The sequence below is a fragment of the Mastigoproctus giganteus genome, chromosome 4, assembly GCF_048544385.1.
Source record: "Mastigoproctus giganteus isolate SK-2022 chromosome 4, ASM4854438v1, whole genome shotgun sequence".
In the NCBI taxonomy this organism is placed as follows: domain Eukaryota; kingdom Metazoa; phylum Arthropoda; class Arachnida; order Uropygi; family Thelyphonidae; genus Mastigoproctus; species Mastigoproctus giganteus.
In genome coordinates, this window is record NC_143578.1 from 174,162,362 (window position 1) to 174,185,113 (window position 22,752).

General features: G+C 36.3%; 2 protein-coding genes across 2 annotated transcripts in view; one reads left to right on the forward strand and one right to left on the reverse strand.

Moving 5' to 3' along the window:
• Positions 1 to 19,451, reverse strand: part of LOC150087211 (glycogen debranching enzyme) — a 763,093-nt gene extending 743,642 nt beyond the window's left edge. Inside the window, exons 1-2 of the mRNA XM_090371076.1 lie at positions 19,316 to 19,451; positions 237 to 414 (exon numbers count right to left, since the gene is read on the reverse strand). Of these exons, the coding sequence (XP_090227202.1) occupies positions 237 to 378 (142 nt within the window). The 5' untranslated portion in view covers positions 379 to 414; positions 19,316 to 19,451. The remainder of the gene's footprint in view (positions 1 to 236; positions 415 to 19,315) is intronic.
• A 90-nt stretch (positions 19,452 to 19,541) lies between these two features.
• The window catches only part of LOC150087212 (coiled-coil domain-containing protein 130 homolog), a 121,803-nt gene continuing 118,592 nt past the window's right edge, over positions 19,542 to 22,752 (forward strand). The window contains exon 1 of the mRNA XM_090372408.1: positions 19,542 to 19,612. Coding sequence (XP_090228534.1) covers positions 19,610 to 19,612 — 3 coding nt within the window. The 5' untranslated portion in view covers positions 19,542 to 19,609. The remainder of the gene's footprint in view (positions 19,613 to 22,752) is intronic.

The following is a 22,752-nucleotide window of genomic DNA, read 5'->3' on the forward strand; positions in this document are numbered from 1 at the left end:
ATAGGATAGATATGCAGAAGTATGCTCTCAGCCAGCAGGTTGTTGAATATTGGAACAAACACTTTCATCTGTTGTTATGGAAGTGGGCAGTTCAAATAATTCAAGGAAGAACTAGACAAACTATTGGAGAGGGTGGACAGGCCATGTGGGAAGAGTTTTTTTTTTTTTTTTTGCCGAATGTTGTATAAACTTGCTTTGTTGCACCATTTTTCATTAATAATACTAAATCATACTACCTTTCTGTACACGAAAAAGTTTTGTTTCAAAATTATCACCATCATTTAAATAATGGACACGGATTTGCACATTGAGAGGATGAACTCCTGGGTAGCTGACTGAGCTGAGCTGACTTCCAACTGATGTTTGAATAGATGTCATGACAGGATGTCTGTATTTTCACATCTATGATACAATCTGTAAATATACAAATAAATTCACTCTGCAATTTCTTATACATAACTCATTCTGTTTAAAATTAACATCTGACCATTCTAAATATTGTAATAATTGAACTTGAATTAAAACTTTCTTTTACCTGTTACCCCTGCTGATTTACTAATTCTATTTTTTTTAACATTAATATCATATATTTACAATCAAAACACAAAAATAATTATTATGTCATCCATCAGATTTTTATCATTCTTCTCTTTCTTGGTGATTTTTTTTTTTTTTTTTTTTTTTTTTGGCTGGTGCAGCATAAGCCTCAGGCTTCCTTGCACTATGTAGCTAATAATAATAATCTAAAGCTTTCAAAAAATAAACAAAGTTTTAAATAACAGATTAAATTACGATGACGCACTTAAATATACTTAAATTATTTTATATATCTTACACAAACTAGTATTCAAAATCAAAGATAGGTAGCCTTGATCTTGGAATTAAGTTTCTAATAAAGATGGGCTACAGAGAATTTTCTAGGTTGTTTTTAGTACAGCAGTTAAGGCAGTTTTCATTTCTATACTGCATGTGAAGTTTTTGCCCACACAAATGCTTTCCAAGCTCAGAAAAGCCAAAAAATCAGAGCAACTGAGGTTGGCATTAGAGGGTAGGTATTCTAAAGATGTTCTGCCAAGAGAATGGAGTCATGCATTATCCTACAAAAGAAGCTACTTTTCTCCTTCAATTTTTTTTTTTTTTTTTTTTTTTTGTGAACTGCTCAACCAAATGTACTCTGAATGTGTTTGGCATAATAAGAACCATTTATGGTTGAATTCTGTGAATAAGGTATGACAAATTATTCAACAGTCAAAAAACAAAATTAACAATTTTTTTGGCAACCTAAGCAGTACATAATTTTTAATTTTTTCTTTTTATGCAGGGAGTCACATTTCCAAATACTCGACTGCTGTTTAGTTACTGGATCACACTGCTGTATTTGTTATTCATCACAGGTGACAACTGAGTATAAAAATTCCAGATAATGTTCACCACGTGTCATATATCATTGAAAATTTTAAACTGGCTTTTGTTTTTCTCATCTGCAAAGTTATGCAGAACCAATCTAGCAAAAGTGCAGGGTGTGTTTAATGCCATAATCAATACTGTGATTTGGTTTAACACTCAATTTTGCTGCTAATTCTGAGCGGTCTACCATTTCTTTGCCAGATCATAACTTCACCACTTAAATATCATCAATCTTTTGAATGACATCTATAGGATTATGAATAATCTCATATCTTTCCTGTTCAATTTTTCTCAGTTTAACACAAAACTTTATTGTCAAACAATAACAGAAACTTCTGCTTCGGACACCACAGTGATTGGTACTTCATAAAACAATCCACTGCTGAAGAATTAAACAAGATACTCCATATATCACACATGTACCACCAAGGAATGATTACTCCAACACAATACATTGTACCAAATTAAGCATAAATATAGCAACCAAGAGTGTTGCTAATTCATATATTTTTCAATAAAATAAGGATATCTGCACAGAAGTACTTACAGCAAGTCAATAAAATCACAGTATTAATATCCAAGTAACAAACGCATGTAAATTTATATAAAATATTCAGATCATAATACTTCAGACTATGTAAAGTAGATCCAACATATCAAAGGTTCTAAAAGTGATGACCACAAAATAAAATTTGTTAAAGGGGAGATCATGCGTAACTAATCTGATTGGCTATGAGGCTGTCACAAAGGAACTCGGTGCAAAGAATACTTTGTGCCCAGTTCTTCAATTATAATATACTTCTATTTCAATAAAGCTTTCAGTACTGTTCCATATGAATAACTGTTGTATAAGTTGGGGCAATATGGCATTAGATTTAAGTTGCAGCCATGGATAAAGGGGATAGGTAAATAGTAAGAGACAGCAAGGAGTTATAACTAGCCACTTCTACAGGTTTCAGTGGCAGAACTCCTCGTAGTGGTTAATATTTATTGATATTATCGATGTAGCTATTTCTCTCTACATAAAATTTCCATACTACAGTGTTAGCAGTCAAGCATAGATATTTAGTCTATGCTAAGTATGAGATGGAAAACCAGCACACTGTTTCAATGTATTTTATTCATTCATGAAAAGGCAGTTATTTATTTTTTTTCTTTTATCTTCTGATTCTATTCAAATATCCGTTTTGCCTGTTTTAGCATAGGGCAGTGTTTGCCAACCTGTGATTGTCAACACATGGAATTCTATGATGGGAAATTCCAAAAAATAAAAATAAAAATAATGATAATAATGAATGAAATAATTAAAAACATTTGATAAATTGTAATATGACTTATAAAAATGGTATTTGTTGGGTAAATGTTTTAGGAATATTTTAAAGTGTTGGCAGAGGATAAGGAATTGGCAGAATTCATTCAAAATTTCCAAGATGTGTTAGTGAAACAGGTAGTTTTATTTTTATTAATAACTAGAAAACCCAGTCTGCAACACAAGCAATTTGTCTAAATATAACTTCGTTGTTCCCTGGCTCCAGTAGTAAATTGATTTTCTGATGCTGACTCACTGGCCACTCTGACAATTCACGAGTCAGTTAATCACTTTGATATGTTACATATAAGCAAACACCTGCAGTAGCAGGCTAGGTTTTCTAGTTAAATTTAATTTCTAAGTACAAAAGATGATTAATGACATTTATCAGAATATGTTACTTCATTAGCATTAGCATTAGTAGAGGCATATGATGCAAGAAAGCAAGCTTATTCAGCATCAGCCAAAAAAAAAAAACAACCACTACTCCCATTTCACCCCTCCGTTCGTTCGAAATACCTGTCCAGCTGAGCCTTAAATTTGTTTAGGCTATCAACTTCAACAACAAGCGATGGGAGTCTATTCCACAAACCAACTGCCCACTGGCTAAAGGCAAATTTCCGCACATCTATCCGACATCCGTCCTTCCTCAATTTGAATTTATGCCCTCTCAGGTGATTATTCTGAGCAAGAGGAAGAATCCCATCAGCATTGAGCATGCTCAAGCCATTCAAAGCCTTATACACCTCTATCAGATCACCTCGCCGATGCCTAGTCTCCAGGCTCTGTAATTTGCAAAACTTAAGCCTTTCTTCGTAAGAGCAACCCTTTGTTCCATTCACTAATCTTGTTGCCCTTCTCTGTACTCGTTCCAGCAGCTCTACATCCTTCTTGAAATGAGGCCTCCAGACCTGTATACAGTACTCTAGGTGTGGCCTAACCATTGCCTTATACAAGGGAATAATCACCTCCTTATCCCTGCTAGAAAAATTCCTATATATCATTGACAATACACCATGAGCTACTCTTGCATCCTGTCTGCGCTGCTCAGAGAACTTCATATCTGCCTGCACAACCACCTCCGGTCCCCTTTCATTCTCTACCACTGTCAGTGTAGTACCACAGAGTTGATACGTTGCTCTGGGGTTGCTGTTTCCCATATGTACTTTACATTTGTCAATGTTAAACTTCATTTGCCACCTCTCAGCCCATCTGCTCAACCTTTCCAGATCCTGTTGCAGCAGCATAGTATCAGTAGTGTCCTTAACAACCCTGCCAACCTTGGTATCGTCTGCAAACTTTGACATTAAGCCTGATACACCATCATCAATATCATTTATAAATACAGAAAACAACAATGGACCCAACACTGAACCCTGAGGAACTCCACTAATAACATTAGTCCACGTTGAGCAGTGTCCATTGATTACCTTCATCAAGATCTAAATAAATTAGAGACAAGCTGAAAAATGACAGCTGAGGTTTAACATTGATAAATGCAAAGTACTAAATGAAATTCACTGAGCAGTGCAGAAAGGCTGCCAATTCATGGGATTCTGTCAATAATATATAGATCTGCTTGTAGGAACAAAAAGCAATGGTTAGGTCACATCTAGAATACTGCACACAGGCTTGGAAACGTCATTTTAGGAATGACACAGATCTGTTGCAAAGAGTGCAGAGATGAGCAACAAGATTAGTTGGGGGAACAAAAGGGAACTCTTAACAAGAAAGACTGTGGATTCTGTAAATAATATCTGGAAACTAAGCATTGTCATGGAACCCTAATCAGTATTTTAGGCTTTGAATAAGGCTTAAGTTGCTGCAGGGCCGGCTCAAAAGGTATATGCCACTCTAAGCTACATTGCTGATGCCATCCCCTCCTGCCAATGTGAAAATTTTCCTTTTTTAGAACGATCAAGCAACAAATATTCAATAAAAAAAAATTACTGACATCAGAGTAATAATATTACAAATCATTCTGTCAAATTGTAACAAAATACAAACAACACTAAAAAAATTAAATAAATCTACAGCAATGAGTAACATATATTAGAATCACAAACATTTCAAAATCTCTGATGTCACGAACCATTCATAATTTGTGAATGGTCCATCATGTAAACTTATGAAAACTGGAATAATAAATTCACTCACATGGAATAATAAAATCACTTATTACAGAATCACTACAAAGTTGGCATTGCATTGCACACAAAGCAAATCAATGCATATTTCTGTATTCAGAGGTGCACATTAATTGTTCACTGAGCACAAAAGGAAAAAAAGAAAGGGTGCAGACAAGAAAAATAACCTTTTGAAATTCATATTATATCTTACTGTGATCTGTAAATGATCCTTCAACAAATTTTCAATAAAAAAAAATTTGCTGACACCAGAATAATAAAATTACAAATCGTTCTGTCAAATTGTAACAAAATGCAAAGAATAGTAAAAATAAATAAACCTACAGCAATGAGTAACACATATTAGTATCAAAACTGGACAACATTTGATGATCATCAACATCGTGGCTCATTCAAAATTTGTGAATGGTCCAGCATGTAAACTAATGAAAACTGGAATAATAAATGTACTTACATCATCAGCCTTTCTATCACAAGTTAGAAAAGAATGGTGGTAATGGGTAAATTTTTTTCGTGCTCTGAGAAACTTGAAAATGTAGAATCACAGAATAGTACATGATGCTTGATAACAGCTGCAGAACTTTCTTTCCCTACCTTTAAAAGCAAAGGAAAATCTCTGTGATTGGCTGAATTTTTTTTTTTTGTTTTGTTTCCCAAGTTACTCCAAGTAACTTTGCAACAAATTTTCCACCACAAATGAAAACAGAACAGATACAATCATAAAATATATTATTCATGGCAGCAACAAAGTCTGGGGCCTGTTGGCTGTATAGAAACAAAGCAATAAACAAGGATAGAATGTTGTGAAAATGGCCAAATGAACCTTAAAACCATAAATTTAATGAAACTGCATGCTTTGGAGTGACTGAAGTAGATGCTTTACTCTGCCTGGTCATTGTTTATTCCACTCTCATAATACCATGAGATAAATGCTAATTACAGAAAATGTTTCCTCCTGATGCATTGGTAAGTTTCAGAAGTCATACATGAGGTTCAAAGGATCCACAATTTAGATGTCTCTCTTGTTAGCACAATAATAACTCATTCCTAGTCCTTGTAGTTTTTTGTATCAGATAAACAAAAAAAAAAGTCAAATCTAGCACAAAAGGTGCTAAAACAACAACACTGGCCATAGCTAGACTGTTATGTGACAGATTTGTGTATTGTAAAATAAAATTACATTGCCCTCTGACAACAATCAGAGTATGCATACACAAAAAATGTAAAATAAATTCACCAACACTAAAATAAAATCAGACTGTAATGTTTGACACTAATTTTGCTGATTATTTCATGACTATCTATTTACTAATATTTCTAAAGTGTGGCATCAGTCTAAACAATACTTAGGCAGCCAATTGCTGGGTTGATAAGAATGTGTTACATTTCATTTTAAAAAAACTGATGTTTATTAATTTTCTTGAGAAATGAATCTGTCTTCAAAATTTGCTTTGTTTTTGGGAGAAGAGAAGGCAGCATTGGTGCCCCCTAAACCTTGGCACCCCTAGGCTAGTGACTACTCAGCCTTATCCTAAAGCTGGCCCTGAACTACAGAAATAAAGATAAATTTAAGTTGAAAAAAGACGTTTACAGAATAACTGTGCAGAAATTTCCCTTCAGTCAGAGACTAATTCATTTTTGGAATAAATTTTGACCTATGGAAATTGGTAGGGAATAAATTTATAAAATTGGAAAAATTATTATTTATTTATTATTTTTTTTTTTTTTTGTGATGAAAAATCTGCAATGTGACCTAAAAATCATTGTAGCTACCAAATGCCACTGGTTAACTCTAGCACAGTGTTTTTTTTTTTTTTTTTTTGGGGGGGGGGGAACTACTGTAAAGGGAAGTGTTTAGAATGTGGCTCACAACATTGCAGATTTGACAAAAAGAAAAAAAAATTTCAAGGAATATTATTATGTCAATGCTAAACTTCAGTTTAACATTGACAAATTCAAAGTAGTGCATATGGATAGCAGCAACCCCAGAGAAACGTACCAGCTGTGTGGTCTACACTCAGGGTAGTGGAGAATGAAAAAGACCTGGGGATAATTGTGCAATCAGATATGAAGCTTTCGGAGCAGTGCAGACAAGCTGCCAGAAATAAAGATAAATTTAAAGCAGCTTATGGGGTGTTGTCAATGACACAAAGGAATTTTGCTAGCAAGGATGAGGCGATTAACCCTTTATATAAGGCAATGGTCAGGTCACACCTTGAGTACAGCTTACAGGTCTCATTTTAGGGAGGATGTAGCGTTGATAGAACAAGTACGGAGATGGGCAACAAGATTGGCAAGGGGGGGGGGGAACAAAGGTTTTTTTTTTTTTTTTTTTTTTTTTGTATAAGCTTGCTTTCTTGCATCATATGCATATACTAATGCTAATATCATCTGACATGGTTATGCTGCTCATTTTCCAGAATTTGTAGTGACATGGCATACCTTAATATTGATGGCAGACACTTTCGCCATCTCATAAGCTGAGTCTATTCCTACACAATAGACTGAGCTTAGTCTATTCCCACACAATCTGAAGTGTATTTTGGGTAATTATTATGTTGTTGTTGTTGTTATTTGGTTTTTAGGAGCATTAGCAACTAAGGCCATATTGCTCCGGTGCGGTGGTCATTCCCTGACCTTTCCGCAAGCTCTGTATTTGGTGGTGACGGGCTCGAACCCCGGTCTAATCAAGAAGCGTGTGCTACGCACTGCTGCTCCTTCCCACCTGGCTACGGAGGCGCCAATTATTATGTACCACATGCATTAAGTGGCAATTTTATTAGGTACCTTTCTTTTCATGAATGCGCCTTTAGTAAGAGCATCATGTGCTCATAGCAAGTGATATAAAATAGGTGGATACATATATCACATATATACATATAACACATATTTTATATCACAGTATATGTGATATAAAATAGGGATGCTATATGCATGCAATACAGTGCAAAGGTGGGCAAGATTTTTACAACACTGTAAAATATAAATATACTTTTTATATCCTATGGAAAAGTACTCCACAGGATATAAATATAGAGATTTATAGTTATGTGGGGAATATGGTTTTAAAAGATTCAGGGATTATTAATCAAAACATATTTTGACTGTAAATCAAGGTGAGGGACACACAAAGATGAAAGTTTAACAATTTACCTTGTTGATAAAGAAACCTAAGTTTTGGTTGAGTGACTTAAGTAAATTCCTGTTTTGTATTTGAAGGCTAAAATAATGCACTAATTTGAAGAAGGTTGTATACATTTAAAGAAGACAAATGGTTTAAAGTCTGGGTGGTTCTAAGTTATAACATGAATGTATGAACACTTGTGTTGTCCTGGGCTAAGTACCTATTTCCTCTTGGAATTTTGTTTTAATGTAAGATCATTTAGGAATATTATTTACAATGCACTGAATACATATTTTTAATTACACAGAGAAGCATTTAACATAGTATATCATTTGTTTGATCCTATTTTATACACAGAAGTTTCTCTTTCTCACTGTGTGTGTGTGTGTGTGTGTGTGTGTGTGTGTGAGAAAAAGAAAGTCTCTTTGTCACACACACACACACAGATATACAGTCAAATCTCAAAAAATAACACTCTTAAGGATAAATTTTCCAAGTTTTACAACAATCAATTTCAGTAATACAGTAAAATATTTAAGTGAAAGTAAAAATTTAATGAAAAAGTACATTTATTACTTCAATTTTGGCTATATTGTCGGTCTTTCAAGAGTATTTTTTTTCCTGACAATTATAATAAATAATTATAAAAATTTCTGTTATAATAATATGCATCTTTGATATTATTTCAGAAATTTTCATTCCTAGACATTTTTATATTTCTTAACTAAAAATAATAATTTAAAGGAATTTTCTTTCACATTGTCTACAGAAAACTATATAAAACAAATATCAATAATATTATTTAACCCATTAGCTGTTATTGTGCCTTGTGTACAGCAAAACAAGAAAAAGAAATATAATAGAGCCTCATAAATCCATTGAAACTTTTTGAAAATTTCTCTAAAGCCCATACAAGGGCACACTGAAAATAGGCTGACATGATGAAAAAAAAAAAAAAAAGTGCTGAATTTATGATGACGATTTTACGTATTTCCTAGACGTTACAATGCTATGTATTTGAAACAAAAAAAATCATTCGTTTTGCAAAACACTACTTCACAGTATAATAATCACTCAACACTAGTTCAAAGTATAATACTTAGCAGTGCAATAGTATATATTTAGTTTCTAAGGCAATTCAATTGCTGAAACCATATCACACCATTTATACCGCATATTAAAAAATATTGAACAATTGCAACATCCATATCAGAGGTAGAATTTGGAATCACAACCTTCATTAGCATTAGTAGAGGCATTTGATGCAAGAAAGCAAGCTTATGCAGCATCAGCCAAAAAAATTAAAGTAAAATAAATAAATAAAAAATAACCACCTCCACTTCACCCCTCTGTTCGTTCGAAATACCTGTCCAGCCGAGGCTTAAACTTATTTAGGCTATCAACTTCCACGACAAGGGATGGAAGTCTGTTCCACCTACCAACCACCTGCTGGCTAAAGGCAAATTTCCGCACATCTATCCTTCCTCAATTTGAATTTATGCCCTCTCAGGTGATTATTCTGAGCAAGAGGAAGAATCCCATCAGCACTGAGCATGCTCAACCCATTCAAGGCTTTGTACACCTCTATCAGATCACCTCGCTGCTGCCTAGTCTCCAGACACTGTAATTCGCAAAACTTAAGCCTTTCTTCGTAAGAGCACCCTTTTGTTCCATTCACTAATCTTGTTGCCCTTCTCTGTACTCGTTCCAGCAGCTCTACATCCTTCTTGAAATGAGGTCTCCAGGCCTGTATACAGTACTCTAGGTGTGCCTGACCATTGCCTTATACAAGGGAATAATCACCTCCTTATCCCTGCTAGAAAAATTCCTATATATCATTGACAATACACCATGAGCTACTCTTGCAGCCCATCTGCACTGCTGAGAGAACTTCATATCTGCCTGCACAACCACCCCCAGGTCCATTTCATTCTCTACCACTATCAGTGTAGTACCACAGAGTTGATATGTTGCTCTGGGGTTGCTGTTTCCCATATGTAGTACTTTACATTTGTCAATGTTAAACTTCATAGTGTCAGCAGCATAGTGTCAGTAGTGTCCTTGACAACACTGCCAACCTTCGTATTGTCTGCAAACTTGGACATTAAGCTTGATATACCATCAATATCATTTATAAATACAGAAAACAATAAAGGACCCAATACTAAACCCTGAGGGACTCCACTAATAACATTAGTCCACAATGAGCAGTGTCCATTGATTACCACTCTCTGTCTTCTCCCCCTCAACCACCCCTTTATCCATAGCAGCAATTTGCCTCCAATGCCACACTGCTCCAATTTGTGCAGCAGTCTTCCATGTGCAACAGTATCAAAAGCCTTTCTAAGATCCAAGTATATAATATCAAAGTTATTCCCTGCATCCAGTTCTTTTGTGACTGCATCATAGTATCCAATCAAATTGGTCAGGCAAGACTTCCCCTTAACAAAACCATGCTGTGTCTGAGCTATAACTGAAGTCTTGTCTAGATGATCCTGCAGTGCTTCTTTAACCAGTGCCTCCATTAATTTTCCAGGAACAGAAGTTAAACTCACAGGTCTATAATTACTTGTGTCAGCCTTTGATCCTCCTTTGTAAATTGGGGTCACATTTGCACATCTCCAGTCCATGGGTACCTCCCCTGAGTCCAAGGAAGCTCTCATAATTATGGCTAAGGGTTTGCTTACTTCCTTTGCTGCCTCCTTTAATATAACTGGATAGATCCCATCCACCCCAGGTGCCTTTCTTGTATTTATCTTCAACAATTTCTCCTCCACTTAACTCTCAGTTATTACAAGATTCTCTAGCTTACTGCCAGAGTTGAATACACCTCTGGCATTCTCCTCGCTGAATAACTCCTCATGTGTGAATGTCGATGCAAAATATTCATTTAGTTTGTTAGCTACCTGAGCAGGATCATCAACAGTTGACCCATCGATATCAAGTGGACCAATCTGATTCATCCCCTTCCTTCTAGAGTTTACATAAGTAAAGAACTCTTTGCTGTTTTTCTTCGCATCCTTTGCCAAGGATTTCTCGTAATCTGCCTTCGCCTGCCTAACCTCCTTTGTAACTTGGTTACAGATCAACTTGTATCTATCATAGGCTTCTGTGTCACGTGTTAATTTGTATGTATCCCATGCATTTTTCTTCTCTGCCATATGCCTCATTAGTTCATCTGACATCCATTTAGGCCTAAACCTTGAACAATATTTCTTAGTTGGTATGTAAAGCCTAGTAGCTTCCAAGATAAGTTCTTTGAATGCTTCCCATTTTGAATTTGCTGTTGGTAACATCATCAGTCGATCCCACTGTATAGAATTTAAATACTGTCTCAGTCCACCGTAGTCGCCTTTACGAAAGCAATACCCCTTCCCTTTACCCCTAATGGCAGTTACCTCTTTGAGTAAATCCCACTTCAGAACATGCTGATGTAGAAAACATCCAATAAATCCACAAAAGCCTTGCTAGTGTGTGAGTGACCAGCCCCCAAATTCCAGTCAATATCTGGGAAATTAAAATCCCCCATAATAAGACTCTCTGATTTACTGGCCCACTATTTCTCTGTACAGTTTCTTATTATACTCATCAGAGTCATTAGGCCTATAGCACACTTCTACTCTCAATTTTGATCTCCCAATGCTTATGTCACACCAAACTGACTCGACACTGCACTGTCCAGCGATGTCGACTGGCTTCACTTCCTTGGATTTTATGTGTTTCTTAACTAATAGCATAACCCCTCCTCCCTTCCTATCCTGTCTATCCTTTCTGTAGACACTGTACTCTCCAAATTCCAGTTCTGCATTCCTTGTATCTGTGTGACACCACATCTCTGAAATCCCAACAATATCTGCCTTTGATGTTTTGAGCAATACCTCAAATTCATTTACTAGACTCCTAGCATTGGTGTACACGCAAGTATACATGCACCTGCTCTTCCTCTTAGCCACCCTAACACAACCCATGTGTTTACTTGTACCCCAATGATTCCCAGCAGTCTCTGAAATATCCTGCATCTTATTTTCCAGGCTGCTGCTCATTCCAATAGAAGCAGTGCAAGAATCACTTTCTCCTCTGCCAGTGGCTACTGTTAATCTATTAGTCCTTGTATCCCTCCAATCTAGCAGTTTTCCGACCCTCCTAACACTGCCTCGATAGCATCAGCGAACATTCTTGCGCCCTTTCTATTTAAGTGTATCCCATCCCTGTAGAAGCAGTTTCTCCTGTTTACAAGTACAGACCAGGCTGAAAAAAATTCTACCCCTTGAGCCCTGCACAATCTTTCCAGGACTGAATTGATCGACAGGGCTCTCATCATATACTCCCTCCTATCATGTCTGGGCAATTGCAGACACTTTCAAATTCAACCCTAACTCACGGCTTTTTTTCATCAGTGATCTGTACTTGTTAAGTAATTCCGCTGGTCTCCTACTCTTAGGCAAGCATGTTACTCTATAACCTAATTCAGCAGCACACTTCTGTTCACATTATTGGGTTAATGCTGGCAGTCATAGCTTATAGGGATCAGAACTACAATATTATATAATAAAAATATTAAAATGTGATTGTGGGCAATATTTTTTATTTATTTAGTTAGGAAAAAACATGCTTATTTTATGCAATTAAAAGCTCTCCCCAAAGGCGCACTGGTAAAATTAAAATTCTCTAATCATGTGACTGCATTAAATTATGCTATTTAATGCAGCTCATCTGAGCTTGCTGACTATAGAATACATATTATGAATTATTCCTCAATACTAGACTATGTTCCTAACTTTAAAAAATAAAAATTTTTAAAAATCAACCATGTTCTTTATCCTGAGAATGCCAGATTTATGAGGTTCTACTGTATTTATATACCTGTTAGAATTGCATCAGTATGAATTTCAGTATTCCATCAGTATGATATTTACTTTCAATCTCCATCAATAAATATTTTTTATTGGAAAAGTTAAACTGTAAAAAAATTCTTTACAGCACCATTCCTATGGAAACTTAACAAGGAGTTTGTTTCTTTTTTTTTTTCAACTGCTTACAGTCCTAATTTTTGGTTGTACTGTTGGTTGAGAATTATTATTCTTTATTTTTGGATAACAAGACCATTATTTTTAATAATATTTTCTGAGCTTATTATAAAATATACCATCAGAATTAAGAATAAAATTTTATAATTTCCCACCTCGAGCTATTTCTTGCCTCTCCCTCCCCAAGAAAAACTCACTGTTTTATAAAATTCATTAGTGCCTGGTAATGGATTTAATTTATTTGGCACACTGACACTGAACAAAAGTTAAATAAATAATGAGTATCAAATAATATGTTATCTTAAAAATAGCAATCATATAATAACACAAATTGCAAAAATATATATTTAATAAATGCATATAAAGGTAACTGGGGTGGTGGGATCTAACCAATTAAGGAAGGCGGCAAAGAGATAACCAAGCTCTTAAATATCCCCCACCTCCATACAATGCATGTCTGCATGACTTGATATGCCAGTTATCTGATGTACTTCAGTAAGAATTACTTGTAACAACTAAACTTTATTAAAATAAATGCATATATTAAAAGAACATGTTAAAAGCAAGTAAAAAGAGAAAGTTGGTAGTGAACTGCATAAAAAAAGTATAAATAGTGAGAATATTATGAGAGCCAGGACATGATTATGCTCAGAAACAGTCATGTGGAGGCAACAATTAGGATCTGGTGGCAATAAAGTCCATTCCAAGTGTTTCTAATGCTAACCATATTGTAAAATAGTGGACTTCATAATGGGATGAATGTGGGTCTATTAGACCTGATATTTGTAACATATACCATACTACCATAACATATACTATGAGCCATGAGAAAAGTTGTTCGAGTGATCATTTATTTACCTTGACATTATTATGACATTGTCAGTAATGCTCTGCAAGGGCTGAATGAGCAAAAATAGCAATGCCAATAGCCTATTCATGTTCATTAATGTGGTCCTCCAATCTTCTGCCAGACTCGCCAATTAAAAACACCCACAATCCAGGAACTTTATACAATGAACAAAATGGATAGGAATTTTAAGTCAATAACTTCCTGCTGGAGAGTTGTACAATATATAACAAGATAATTCTCTAAGAACCCTGGCAAGTCACTCAGAAACACTTAGACAGTGGGAGATATAAGCAGTTGATATGTTGCTGGAAGGGGAATGTTGTGAGCTTGCAGCTCAATCTAGCACTCTTATTTTAGTTAGGTTTGTTAGTTGTTTCTGCATAAAACAGAACTAGAATGGGAATTCTTACCAGCTACATTTTTATCACCTCCCCTGGTTGTTTCTGAGTGCCTTGCTGGTCTTACAGAGTTACTTTATTAGATATGTACAACTCCCTGGCAAGAAGTTTCTTATTACAAACATAACTCCTATCTGTTTTGTTTAATATGAAGTGCCTAGATCAGTGGTTTTCAACCGAGGGTAACGCAACAACGTTCCAGGGGTGCCATGTAATTTGGGTTTAAGTTATTTAAACTTTTTTTTTAAATTTATATATTTATTTCATTATAAAAAGGTGTACAGTATGTTTTCAATTTTATGGGGATCTATAATTGATGTTCATTTAGTACCTCTATATAAAGAATAAAATTATTATATATATAATTTGTATTATGAATTGTAATTTTGTTTATAGTTATATTATTGTAATAACTAATCATATAACATTTTTTAATATTATATATATATATATATATATACATATATACATATACATACAGGGTGATTCACTACCAGTGCGACAAACTTGCAGGAGGTGTAGGGGGCACAAAGACGAATCGGAATCACACAGCATTGCAGGGTCCAAAATGCCTTCGTCATGCGGTAGAGGACGTTGAACGGGAGGTCGCGTGAACAGCGATTCCTCTGGAAGTAAGCATTTGCGAACCGGTTCCCGAGGCAGTAGGATGGATGAGTATTCAAATGTTGAACTGGCCGACATGCACCTCGCATATGGAGCTGCGGACTGTAACGGGCGCGACGCTCTGTGCTTGTACCAGGAACGTTTCCCACACAGGCGTGCTCCTCATCATACAATTTTCGCACGTGCGCACAGAAGGTTACGTGAGACTGGTTGTTTCACGAGAGGTACCATGAATCGAGAGCAAATGACGAGGACGCCAGACAATGAGGAGAATGTCCTACGTCTTGCAGAAGGCAATCCAAGTACGAGTACTCGAGCGATAGGTCAACAATTGGATATTTTCCAATCCATTGTATGGAGGATATGTCAACAAACCAAATGAGTTCATACCATCTGCAACGCGTCCAATCATTGGAGCCTGTGGATTATCCACTCTGGAAGACTTTTGCTACTTGGTTTCTTCAACAGAAATGGTACTTCCAGTGGAATCGCTGTTCACGCGACCTCCCGTTCAACGTCCTCTACCGCACGACGAAGGCATTTCGGACCCTGCAATGCTATGTGATTCCGATTCGTCTTTGTGCCCCCTACACCTCCTGCAAGTTTGTCGCACTGGTAGTGAAACAGGATGATTCTCTATATATATATATATATATAGAGAGAGAGAGAGAGAATGGGATCTAACAGGCAGAAAATTGAGTAGGGGTGCCGTTATTAATAAAAGGTTGAAAATCATGGAGTGTGTTATGTTGAGCTTGGGGAGAAGATTGGAGGACTGCATTAATGAACATGAATAGGTTGTTTACACTGCTATTTTAGCTTGTTCTGCCATTGCTAAACATTATTGCTACAGGGTTTCAGCTTGTCAAACCCTATAACAATGTTGAGGTAATTCACTACTTGCACAACTTTGTCTTTGCTCATAGCTGAAAGATTTAGCAGGTCTGTCTTTTCTCATAGCTCAATGTCTCATCTTTTAAATAAATTGCATATTAATCTTTCAAAACAAATGATATCACAAAAAGCATATCATTTGTTTGAAAGTAGTGAAATGCAAATGCTAAGTCAAAGTTAGTTCTGCTGTTAGAATTAAAACATTGCATTAACAAAATAGCATTTAAACCCTGCTGGCTACAAAAAAAAAAAAAAAAAAAAAAAAAAAAAATTTTAAATAAATAAGAGGAACAGCCCTCTAAGTACATATAACTGAATAAATTTGCAATTTCATTTGTTTAACAATAATTATTAGTATTTAATTCTGTCTCGTGAAATACAGGTTAAGGACAAGTCAAAATTAGAACGGTATACGTTTATTTTCTACACTGAAACCATTTTGTCCTCGGATTTGAAAATATGGTAACCCTACACTGGCCGACAAACCGTACTTTAATAAAAATGTATATTCTCAAAATTCAATGGAAAACTATATTTTGTGACTCGCTAGTTTGTTTTAAACAAGGGGGGAGCACAAAACATGTAGGGCTGCCTACCATGGTTTAGAACAACGATGCCGAACCTATGATACGCGTGTCAACGGTGACACGGCAGATTCACCAACATCCAACAACAACTATTCTCCCTGTTTGAATTCAGTTCAGCTTTTGCATTCGTGTGAACAAGAAGCAAATTATTTTGTGCCAGTTCAACAAAACTGCTGTAGAGGTAAGAAAACAGTTATTATCAATAGGTTAATATTAATAAATATTTCTCATTTCTTGTCTCTTCATTTTTTAAATATTTCTCAAAATCCCGATTGAGTGATAAAGGAAGTGGTCGAAGCTTTCAAGATGCACGGACTGAGAAGTATGCCGTTATTGACAGAAACGGCAAATCATTGTGCCTATTGTGCCATGAAACAGTAGTAAGCAGAACATGTAATATAAAAAGACATTTTGAAACAAATCATCAGTGCCTTTTGGAAAAAAGTGAGGAAGAAAGGAAGAAATACATTTCTCAGCAGCTACACCACATTGAGCATGCTCAAACCATTCAAGGCTTTATACACCTCTATCAGATCACCTCGCTGGTGCCTAGTCCAGACACTGTAATTTGCAAAACTTAAGCCTTTCTTCATAAGAGCACCCCTTTGTTCCATTCACTAATCTTGTTGCCCTTCTCTGTACTCGTTCCAGCAGCTCTACATCCTTCTTTAAATGAGGCCTGCAGACCTGTATACAGTACTCTAGGTGTGGCCTAACCATTGCCTTATACAAGGGAATAATCACCTCCTTATCCCTGCTAGAAAAATTCCTATATATCATTGACAATACACCATGAGCTACTCTTGCATCCTGTCTGCGCTGCTCAGAGAACTTCATATCTGCCTGCACAACCACCTCCGGTCCCCTTTCATTCTCTACCACTGTCAGTGTAGTACCACAGAGTTGATACGTTGCTCTGGGGTTGCTGTTTCCCATATGTACTTTACATTTGTCAATGTTAAACTTCATTTGCCACCTCTCAGTCCATCTGCTCAACCTTTCCAGATCCTGTCGCAGCAGCATAGTGTCAGTAGTGTCCTTGACAACCCTGCCAACCTTCGTATCGTCTGCAAACTTGGACATGAAGCTTGATATACCATCATCAATATCATTTATAAATACAGAAAACAATAATGGACCCAACACTGAACCCTGAGGGACTCCACCGATAACATTAGTCCACGATGAGCAGTGTGTCCATTGATTACCACTCTGTCTTCTCCCCCTCAACTGCTCCAATTTGTGCAGCAGTCTTCCATGTGCAACAGTATCAAAAGCCTTTCTAAGATCCAAGTATTAATATCAAAGTTATTCCCTGCATTCAGTTCTTTTGTGACTGCATCATAGTATCCAATCAAATTGGTCAGGCAAGACTTCCCCTTAACAAAACTGTGCTGTATCAGAGCTATAACTGGATCAACAACTAATAGCCAAGACATGGCTATTAGACATGTAGACAGGCTGCCAGGGCAGGTCATGGGGTTTTGTCAATGATATATAGGAATTTTGCTAGCAGGGAAAAGGAGGTGATTATCCCTGTGTATAAGGCAATGGTCAGGCCACGCCTTGAGTACTGCGTACAGGTCTGGAGGCCTCATTTTAGGAAGGATGTAGATTTACTTGAGCGTGTACAGAGAAGGGAAACAAGATTGGTGTGAGTGGAATGAAGGGATCCTCTTACCAAGAGAGGCTTAAGTTCTGCAAATTGCAGTGGCTGGAGACTAGGCACCTGCGCGGTGATCTGATTGAGGTATATAAGGCCTTGAATGGGTTGAGCACGCTGAATTCTGATGGGATCCTTCCACTTGTTCAGATTACGAACCTAAGGGGGCATAAATTCAAATTAAGAAAAGACAGATGTAGAATAGATGTGTGGAAATTTGCCTTTAGCCAGCGGGTGGTTAATTGCTGGAACAAACTTCCATCTGTCGTTGTGGAAGTTGATAGGTTGAATAAATTTAAGGAGGAACTGGACAGGCATTTGGAGGGAATGGTATGATTTTTTTTTTTTTTTTTGGCTGATGCTGCATAAGCTCATACATTTGCTTTCTTGCATCACATGCCACTACTACTACTACATGATTCAGGTGGGGTCCAAAATTGGTGGGAACCGGCACGGCTAAAAGCAGTATGAACCTAAACTGCATACAAGTTTTTGGTAGAACTATTTTCAAGTGGGGCACAAAACAATCTACAAAATAAATGGGTCAACATCCTCATTCCGACGTGGTGCACCTAAACTTAAGCTCTAGCTTCAGTTTATGTTGCAGCCGTGTTTTTTTTTTTTTTTTTTTTTTTGGACGCTTTAACCTTGAAGCTCATCCAGCGAACTGAACAAGGTTTTTCCAATCACAATTACTGAGATTTCCGAATTTTTGCTAAGTGTGCAACATGTAAGGCGGAATAAAAAAAAAAAAAATACGCGCACCGTATAACGCCTAAAAATCAAACTAAAATCACGTTTTAAGTCAATTTCAAATGAAACTAGTGTTTGACTCTTGCTAACTAGTGAAGCACTCACCAGTTTATCAATTCAATTCATAAACGAGAGATGCAAAAACACCTTACTTTCGTTGAACGATGGAATCACAAAGCTCCTTTCATTCTAAGAACATTCAAATCTTGTTCTACGCACTTTAGTGGGAAGCTAGTTTTTCGTAATTTCGGCAAAACTTCCACCCAGGCAAGTCAAACAGGATAAATAGTCACATCTTGAGGTTCGATTTACTCCAGCACACAATTACATAGTCCATCCAATTATCACTGGCCATTCCCACTATCTAAGGTTCCTGAACGAAATACCATGCGCAAGTTTTTTATTATCATGCAATTAACTCATATTATTTGTTAATTACGATGAGTTCATAAATATACAAACATTTGATTAAAATTTTACATGGATTAGACCTTATTTATCAGCATGGAGATTTTTAAAGAAAATTTGTTACCTTTATGAATACGGCAAATCAAAGACGATAAAAAATGGAAACTAGAATATTCACAATCTCAAGGAGCTCATTTTCAAACTGCAAATGAAATCACAGTAGAAACCAAAGAACGACATCATTTTAAAGCAGACTACCTCAAAGAACAGAAGGTCACCTCAACTATAGCGACGCCTATCGTGATAACTACAGAGTAGTAAGATAGTGGTTGAACATTTCTCATATCTGTGTGCGTTGTGCATTATCTGATTTTTTTGGGGGGAGAGAATTTGTAGTTAAAATAAACAAACCACTAAAATGGTAAGTGCAGGATGTTTAGATAGACTCACATCTTTATTTTCTCTTTTAGTCTTGACATTTTGAAAAGCATTGCTCACTGAATTCGATTTCATACATGAAAAATGAAGTTTTAATTTCATCGCTCTTGGTTTCTTTGGAAAATGAAGCTTTTCCACAACGTTTAGAGCCAGTCAAAAAAAAAAAAAAAAAAAATGGTAGTACCGTATTCATAAAATTTATAATGCTAAATTTTCACAAATGCCGCACCCATCTTGAACTTTTTACTGCTAAAATAGTTAAGATATACCAACATCGTCTGTAAAATTAGAAATATGAACATCAAAACACTTTTCCTTATTATTATTATTATTATTATTATTAGTCATATGGCACAAGGAAGCTTGAGGCTTATGCTGCACCAGCCAAAAAAAAAAAAAAAAAAAACCACTAGGCTTTTTTGAAAGTTCTCCCAGGCAATTTTCATAAATCATTTAGTTTATCCCTTCCCAGCCTTTTGCTGTATTATATAACTAATTATAATATGCTATAATTAGTTTTATTATGAAAATTATGAAAAATTAATGAATTTTTCTGTAGACAAATTCATAATTTTCCTGTATTCATTAGTGCATACAAGAAAATTAGGATAAACATAATGGAGGGATTATAATGTATTCATTCAATTATAGCAAATTATTAACCTGCACCCATACCCTTCATCCACATCTCAGTAGCAATTATTCTCTTGCTTCCAAATAATTATTAGTGTTTGTTACTCTGAGAAATTGCTTTGAATAATTTTATTCAATTGAATTCGAATTGCCTTTTAATCACATAAATTTTTCATTTACCATTTGCATATCTTATAATTTTACTAACAAAATACATCTCCGCATTAATAGCAGAATACATACATATACATGTTAACAGGAGAGACTGCTTCTACAGGGATGGGATACACTTAAATAGAAAGGGTGCAAGAATATTTGCTGATGCTATCGAGGCAGTGTTAGGTGGGTCGGAAAACTGCTAGCTTGGGGGGGGATATAAGGACTGATAGATTAACAGTAGCCACTGGCAGAGGTGAAAGTGATTCTTGCACTGCTTCTAATGGAATGAGCAGCAGCCTGGAACACAAGATGCAGGGTATTTCAGAAACTGCTGGCAGTCATTGCTGTACAAGTAAACACATGGGTCATGTTAGGGGAGCTAAGAATAGGCACAGGTGCATGTATACTTGTGTATACACCAATGCTAGGAGTTTGGCAAATAAATTTGATGAATTTGAGGTATTTCTCAGAACATCAAAGGCAGATATTGTTGGGATATCAGAGATGTGGTGTCACAACAGATATAAGGAATGCAGAACTGGAATTTGGGGGAGTACAATGTGTACAGGAAGGATAGACAAGATAGGAAGGGAGGAGGGGTTATACTAATAGTTAGGAAACACAAAAAGAATCCAAGGAAGTGAAGCCAGTCAACATCGCTGGACAGTGCAGTGTCAAGTAAGTTTGGTGTGACATAGCATTGGGAGATCAAAATTGAGAGTAGAAGTGTGCTATAAGTTTAATGATTCTGATGAGTATAATAAGGAACTGTACAGGGAAATAGAGTGGGCCAGTAAATCAGATTTTCTTATAATGGGGGATTTTAATTTCCCAGATATTGACTGGAATTTGTGGGTTGGTCACTCACACACACTAGCAAGGGTTTTGTGGATTTATTGGATAATTCTTTTCTAAATCAGCATGTTCGGGAGGCAACTAGAGGGAGTAATACTCTTGATCTGATTATCAGTAGTGATTCTTCATGCATTAAAAATCTGCAGATAAACGAACCACTAGGTGGCAGTGATCACAGTGTGCTGAAGTGGGATTTACCCAAAGAAGTAACTACCATCAGGGGTAAAGGGAAGGGTTTTTGCTTTCGTAAAGGGGACTACGGTGGTCTGAGACAGTATTTATATTCTATACAGTGGGACCAACTGATGTTACCAACAGCAAATTCAAAATGGGAAGCATTCAAAGAATTTATCTTGGAAGCTACTAGGCTTTACATACCAACTAAGAAATATTGTTCAAGGTTTAGGCCTAAATGGATGTCAGATGAACTAATGAGATGTGGCAGAGAAGGAAAATGCATGGGATACATATAAATTAATGGATGGAAACCCAAGTCACAAAGGAGATTAGGCAGGCAAAGGCAGATTATGAGAAATCCTTGGCAAAGGATGCAAAGAAAAACGAGTTCTTAACCTATCTAAACTGTAGAAGGAAGGGGATGAATCAGATTGGTCCACTGGTTATTGATGGTTCAACTGTTGATAATCCTGCTCAGGTGGCTAACAAACTAAATAAGTATTTTGCATCTACATTCACCCATGAGGAGTTATTCAGGGAGGGGAATGCCAGAGGTGAGTTAAACTCTGGGAGTAAGCTGGATGATTTTGTAATAACTGAGGGGAAAGTGGAGAAGAAATTGTTGATGATAAACACAAGAAAGGCACATGGGGTGGATGGGATCTATCCAGTTATATTAAAGGAGGCAGCAAAGGAAGTAAGCAAACCCTTAGCCATAATTATGAGAGCTTCTTTGACTCAGGGGAAGTACCCACGGACCGGAAATGTGAAAATGTGACCCCCAATTCACAAAGGAGGATCAAAGGGCAGCACAAGTAATTATAGACCTGTGCGTTTAACTTCTGTTCCAGGAAAATTAATGGAGGCACTGGTTAAAGAAGCACTGCACGATCATCGAGAAAAAGACTTCGGTTATAGCTCGGACACAGCAGTAAGGGAAAGTCTTGCCTGACCAATTTGATTAGATACTATGGTGTGGTCACAAAGGAACTGGATGCAGGGAATAACTTTGATATCATATATTTGGATCTTAGAAAGGCTTTCGATACTGTTGCACATGGAAGACTGCTGCACAAATTGGAACAGTGTGTCATTGGAGGCAAATTGCTGCTATGGATAATGGGATGGTTGAGTGGGAGAAGACAGAGGTAATCAATGGACACTGCTCATCGTGGATTAATGTTATTAGTGGAGTCCCTCAGGGTTCAGTATTGGGTCCATTGTTGTTTTCTGTATTTATAAATGATATTGATGATGGTATATCCAGCTTAATGGCCAAGTTTACAGATGATACAAAGA